Source organism: Perkinsus marinus (genome assembly GCF_000006405.1).
Source record: "Perkinsus marinus ATCC 50983 genomic scaffold scf_1104296972102, whole genome shotgun sequence".
NCBI classification, from domain to species: Eukaryota; Perkinsozoa; order Perkinsida; family Perkinsidae; genus Perkinsus; species Perkinsus marinus.
Genome location: NW_003201866.1, coordinates 49971 through 56709, shown reverse-complemented (window position 1 = coordinate 56709; position 6739 = coordinate 49971). Strand labels below are relative to the sequence as shown.

Sequence of the window (6739 nt, the reverse complement as noted above, 5' to 3'; positions counted from 1 at the left end):
GTGATGATGGATGTCCTACCGTGATACTGCAGCGAAAGTATATGCCGCACCATGAGGTTATCTTTCAGCGAATGATTGTTTATACCCTTGTGTAGTCCGACTATATGGCGAAATCGTAGGTGGGAAGTTCCACCGTGGAACGAAGCACGTCACTGGGGAGTCCTTAGTAATCACAGTACTGCACTGTGAATCATTCTTAGAATGAAACGGAAATGTGAAGTCTTTATACTTCATTACCGCGATCAAATTAATTCCATTGGAATTGGAATATGAATTTCGAATCTCGGGAACGGTGTCGCGATTTCATTGAAATCGACAACTAATGCGGTTCCATCGCGATCGTAAGCTACAACTGGCCACCACGACTTAGCTACCACTGGTATCTAAATTGTCCCCGTTCAATTTGAACGAGGAATTCTTGAATGTGACGTCACCACATAGACTGTGACATTGTAGTACAATGATTGTACGACACGACTTTTCGCTTCACCATACTGCGGGTAAATGACGCAGTACTCGAGGTGCAGGCTCATAACTGCGACGAGCGTTCTACTTTACTTCATGTTTGAAGAACGCTGCCATGCACGCATCCATCAGGGAGTGGTCAAGGGAGTGGATGATTTCACAGTTCTAATCAGACTATCAATCTTACACAGAAGTGATTATTGATGCTCGTACCTTTTCGGGCTTTGCCCATAGTGTCATCTCCCGTAGATTCAGTATGAAGATTATTCAACTTCGAGAAACGATGCTCTGCTGTGCGATTCTACCGGGGCGGACAATGCTGATGCCATGCTAGCGCGCTGTCTCCTATTTCTATCGTGCACGCATGTGCATCAGCTGGACTATGGCCAGTAGAACGCATGTGCATCTTCTTGACCTTATGATCGATGAGACCGGAGATTGTCTCATAAATGAGCCACTTCCCTCTCGTGTCGGAATGCGTATCTCTGTTGCCCCTTGGATATCTGCTGGCGTCCGTCGTTACTGGTCCTCAGGCCGAGTCTGTGGCGTGCGCAGGTCTGGCGCCCTGGATATCTTATGGGACGGCTCCGAAACGGCTGGCTGTAAAACTATCCGAGTTGATGATGCAGAAGTCAAAGTTTTGCTATGATTTGCATGACATGTTTCGTATAAACCCGTAGCCATGTGTCTCAAGATCTCAGTTGGGGTTTTTATGTTACCCAATTAAGATCAAACAGATGACCTACGTGTAGTATTAGCCATCCTCTCTATTCCTGGTCTTTGCTCGATCTACTTGAGCCCGTTTATTGCTTCCTATCGTCAGTACGTACTTTTCCTTACGTCTAGTGTTGCCACTAGGACTCGGGCGAAGCGGGTGAGTCCGTTATCCCCACTGTCGCATGGAGTGATGGGACGGACAGGCCCATGATCGGATCTTGTATATCTGTTACTTATTTTGTGTTGGCTAAGGGACGTCAATGGTTCGCTGGGACCATGACCAAATCTCGCTCGGCCAATATCGTTGTGGTAGCTTTTGACGATGGTGATATTGAACATTTTGATTCAGAGTCTTGTGAGTATGGGATCATCTCTCAGTCTTAGTTCGTTCTTGCACCTAACGGATTAAAGCCATCGAATTTGTGTTCCGGGTTCTGGGCTGACCCTCATCAGAGGATCACAACAAAAACACTAGAGGACTGTTGAGACCTGATACTTGTGGACGAGTGATTGAGTCCGGAGAAGCGGAAGATCAACGTTCTGACAAGTTCGCTACATCTATTCCTCGCAGCTCAGGCCGTTACGACTTCTGTGATAGTGGTAAGGTGCGGTTGTTCGATGGGAACGAAACGGGGAGGCTTTGTGGTAATTGACTCTCCCTTTGGCACTTTGACCTATCTTGAGTTTCTGCATCCTTTTCATACAACGAGTACTCCAGCATCTCTTGATTATAGATTTTAGCGTCACGCTGTGGACGTGTGTTGATACATGTATACGCATACGTGTACGTGTTCACGGTAACCACTCTGGCTCCAAGGTCCAGGAGCCTCCTGACAGGAGGCTCTCCGATCACTACTGCGCACTCTTTTCTTACGAAGTATTGATATACTGTGTGTTCTGCCAGTGGATTGGTTTGGAAAACGGCAGTTTTGTAGCTGCCGCACGAAGAGAAGAGCTCCGATAATCGGTCCGATTGCGCGGGAACACATCAGGCTACCTCCGCACAAACATATGCGGTGTCTCGAGCACCCTAAGCTTTGCCTGACCTCCGCTCACGATACACCGGGACTACGTATGATCATCAATATTAGCACCACCATTGAAACTAGAAATACTCCATATATTTCCAGTGCTGACAGTAATAACTCTAAGCACTTTCAAACAGTCTATACTCGTCTTCACCAAGTAGCTCCGACTGGGCACCTCAAGTGTTTCTTTCTGCATCGAGTACCGTAGTAGTGGACGAGCTATGCACCTTCGGCCAGCTCTTAGTTAAACGAGGTTAACGCAGTATCGCAGTCCTGTGGAAGATGATTGAGGAGTGCTCAGGATAACAAGCAGCCTGGCACTACGTATGTACAGAGCGTGATCGATATTCATGTGAGTACGTAGCTTTTCCTAAGAAACCCGATCCGATGAATAAGGATTGTGGTTTCATTGAGTTATAACACCAGAGTTATTAGATCGTCATCAATGAACGTTATTTCAGCTTCTTCACTCTCCAATTGACTAGTACAGCAGTATACTAGCTATTTGTTGGCCGAGTTTGATGGTATGATGAGAAAACTGTCATCATCCGAGGAGAACTGACGACGCACCAGCGGAGCGGAGCGAACCACTACTGGACTCATGAAGGAGGATGTTATCTCACGGCAGTTGTTGTTGGATCAGTCATAATGCGAGGAAGGGCAACTAACGTACGCTTCCTAATCAGGAAGCTCCATGCGAGAATCAAATCGGATCATAATCAAACGTCCACTTACAAAATGTGGCTCTGGCAACCAAACGGCCAGTGTCGCCACTTCTACGCTTCAAAGAAGCGTCTCCAAAACATTCTTCAAAATCGATCAAATTGGCGCGCGCTAACTACGAAAAGTGCCAATCAACTTTGGACATCTTCAATATCTTGAAGATGGCGGGGGCATCAACAGGAACTGCATCATCAGCATCAGCATCGACGTCCTCAAAGGCACTCGAGTGGCTTTTTGCCTTGAAGTTCGCCATCAACTGTTTGCTGTTCTTGCTGAAGTCCCGTGTTCCCCGTATTATCACTTTGCTTGATTTGTTCGTTTGTGTCTCCTCTGTGGGCGACTTTGTTAACCACTACCATAATGATCTTTTATCCCTGTACATTTACCTCGTCATATTCATTGCTCGTTTTCTCGTTATTAACATTGCATTTCAGTATCGTCGTAAGACTTCTATGGTGCCGGACATAGTCGTTTCGGTAGTCGTAGTCGCCTCCATCGTTTACTCGTTGTGGTTGTACATCACTACTGGGAATATGCCCGGTCGAACGCTGACTATTGTCGCCCTTTGCTTGCTTGAGGGCTTCTTCTTCCTGAAGCACTCTGATCGTATTCGTCAGCGAAAATTGTGTCGTTTCAACGCCAACTTCCGGTTGACCGCTCGCTTCCCATTCGCGAGCCGTCGTCGTCGTCCTCGTCATCATCACCATCACCAAAATGTCGATTTAGAAGCGCCTCTGATCGGTCCCGACCAGCCCAAAGAGATCACTGTGACCAGCAGTGTTGACAGCGAGGGTGACTTGGAGCATGGCTCAAAGGTTTCCTCTGCATCCTTCGACTCGTCTCGTCGTGTGTTCGCCACCGGCCCGGACGCTCATTATCTGTGCACAGCTACTGGCACTGATTACAGCGACATGGAGTGGCCATATAGCGACACTGCTGGAGGCATTCTCTGCTACTACCAGAATGTTCGATCTACCACGCCGGTCGTCAATTTACTGCTGATTCATCAGTTTGGTGGAGGTTGTTTTACGTGGAAGCGATCGGTGCCTTTACTCGTGAATGAATGCAACGCCAACGTGACGTGTTTTGATCGACCAGCGCATGGCTTCACAGAGCGGCCCAAGGACCCAGCATCGCCTGTTTACATAATGAGTGAAGGAGGTCGGCCGGTGTTGTTACCGCCTTATTCCATATCGTTCGCTCGTGAGACCATAGATCTCTTTCGTCGTTTTTCGGCCGGTACTTTACCTCAAATATTGGTTGGCGTTGGCGCCGGCGCTTTGCTTGCTCTGGAGTCAGCAGCATGCAATGAAAGTGTCAGTGGCGTGGTATTGATCTCCCCGACGGTTACAACCGGTATGGGCTTGCCTGGGGTCATACGATCGATACTGACTAGTAATGTGAGTAGAGCGTTGTCGCTGTCGATGTTACGGTCAGAAGTGGCTGACTTCATGATGAGGAAGTCCTGGTATAGAAGTAGTAAGATCCCACAGTGGCTGCAAGAAGACTATAGGGTGCCCACCCGGTTGGAGGGCTGGGACGCGGCTATTGTGGAGATGAATAAGCAGCGTACTAATGTCCGTTGGAAAGTACCAGTCGACCTACCCAAGTGTCCGATATTGTTGCTGACGGGTGATCATGACAAGGTTGTACCGAAGAGGGAGTATCAGCGCTTCTTCACTCACCTTCTGTCGAAGAAGTGCGATGCGCGATGGGAGGTCGTACCGAGATGTGGGCATCTGGTAATCATGGGGAGGGATCTTAGCACTATCGAGGCGATGTTAAGTCGAAATTCACACAAGCGGTCGAATTTTCAGTTCACGCCCAGCAATATACAAAACTCGTGCAATTTAGTGACATTCATGTAAGTGGCGATTTGTGAATCGTCACAGTAGATATTGAAAATTGACTGGTGGGATGGTGACTTTTGTTAGGTAGAGGAAGAGCAGCCCGAGAAGTTTGCGTTGGCTATGCGAAGTTTCACTGAATATTGCGTAACCCCTCGGAGGCTGTGGCTAGCAAGTCGAGCACGAGCCGTCAGCGCAAACGCCATGGTACCGACGCCACCATCCGGTGCTGCACATCGAGGGTCGTTGTCGATGCTAGAAGACGAAGATGACGACGATGATGTGGCGGAGTTGCGGTTCTTGAGTCCTCCTTTATCGGTGCGGCCCGTGCGGGCTGTGACTGATAGGTGACAGTATGTGTGTACACTAGTACTGCTTTGAAATAATGTATATTTTTACTTAAGTTATTGGCATAGCGTTGGCGTTCAGTTTGATAATGCATTTTCTCTCGAGTCCCATTTCCATGTTTGCCGCTTGTAAACTCTCTTTCCCTACGATATTGTTCGGTCACGACACGTTTCGAGATGCAGAGCAGAGGGCATGGGACGACTACGAACGACAACGACGATTGACTGATTGGATGGCGAGGAAGGAGCTCAAGAGGAGACGATCGTTGGAAGGCGGCTGCGGCAGCAAACGACAACGCACTGAGTGTCAACCACCTTGCCAAAACGGCTGTTTGAGATGTTCCTATGGTTATTGAAAAGTATCCTCGCTGGGGATCGAACCCGCGACCCAATAGTGATGCACATTGTAGGTTGCTGACTCACTAACGTTCATATAAAATATAACTGCTACTGTCTCTGGAATGTATGTGTTGCGTTCAGTGTCGTTCGAGTTGCAGTGACATCGCAACGGCAGTGATGAGCCTCACAGTCCAATCTAAACTGTTCGTCAATACATCCACACTGTCATCGTGGACGTGGTTCCAGAAATCTTCTGTGGAGTCTCAGGATTGGACAGGAAGTTGGTTTGTACTACGCGTCTTGCATAACGTTTCGGGTCGTACTATACTAAGGAGCATGCTGATAGCTCAATCATAAACCCTTTTCTAACATCAGTGTATCCGAAACGTCGTCCGCGGAATGTCGCAGTTGGATTTCGGAAACCATCGTGTTTTTGATCACCGAGCGAGACACCTCATCAGTATTCGGGAAACAGTCTTGTTCGTATCCCATGCTCTACACAATCGACTCGACGATTAAAAGACTATTCTCGCTAATTTTTCATTTCCTTCCTGGCGCCCGTTACAACAACCCTCCGATTAGACGGGATTCCGGGCAATAAATTTTCTTTGCTCGTCCGCTGTCATCAGAAGTCAATTACAATTTCCCCATAGCACTTCGCGTATCCCACTGATCTGCGCAGCATTTTGGTCAACGAAGTGTTCAATCTCACCATCCTCCCAACCGCCGTTGGCCGGTTCACACCCAAGAACGGATGAAGGCTCAGTTGAGTCGGCCCCTAATGCTGCAGCCCTCTCGAACGACTGAAATACTCGACGCAGTTGAGGCTGTCGGTACACGTTAGAAAAGCTTCTTCCCCTTCGACTTGCCTTCCACATGAACAATAGACAACCTATTCCTTAGAGGAAACAAGTTAGTCTAAATTGATCTCGTGTTGTGTCAATTTGAACTTTTGAATCCGAGTCCAATAATTTCATACACGACTTTCAACTCCTTTCGAGCGGTCAAAAGGGCGAACTATAAAACACTACTATCACCCAACGACAAGTAGGTAGTAGGCAGATATCTCCCCGTAACCTCTTAAAAGTGATAATTAACGCGCATTTTATCTAACGATATTCCTAATCATCATTTCTGATAATTCCTCCCAAAATCGCTATGTCAAGATCTAAGATGACCAATATCAGGCTTCGTAACATACGCAAGCATTTAAATGCAATTCACAGAGACAATCCCAAAAGCTGACATCACAACAACCTCCGTAAATAACATA

The 6739-nt window shown here is 47.5% G+C and overlaps 2 protein-coding genes across 2 annotated transcripts in view; one reads left to right on the top strand and one right to left on the bottom strand.

Moving 5' to 3' along the window:
* Positions 1 to 3094: 3094 nt before the first annotated feature.
* Pmar_PMAR002531 (alpha/beta hydrolase, putative) lies at positions 3095 to 5131 on the top strand (the record flags this gene model as incomplete). Its single annotated transcript, XM_002766669.1, has 2 exons — positions 3095 to 4675; positions 4868 to 5131. The coding sequence occupies 2 exons, from the start codon at positions 3095 to 3097 to the stop codon at positions 5129 to 5131; spliced, it is 1845 nt and encodes a 614-aa protein (XP_002766715.1).
* A 1544-nt stretch (positions 5132 to 6675) lies between these two features.
* Pmar_PMAR002530 (Aldose 1-epimerase, putative) overlaps positions 6676 to 6739 on the bottom strand; it is a gene marked incomplete at both ends in the record, with an annotated part of 1204 nt that continues 1140 nt past the window's right edge. The window contains one exon of the mRNA XM_002766668.1: positions 6676 to 6707. Coding sequence (XP_002766714.1) covers positions 6676 to 6707 — 32 coding nt within the window. The remainder of the gene's footprint in view (positions 6708 to 6739) is intronic.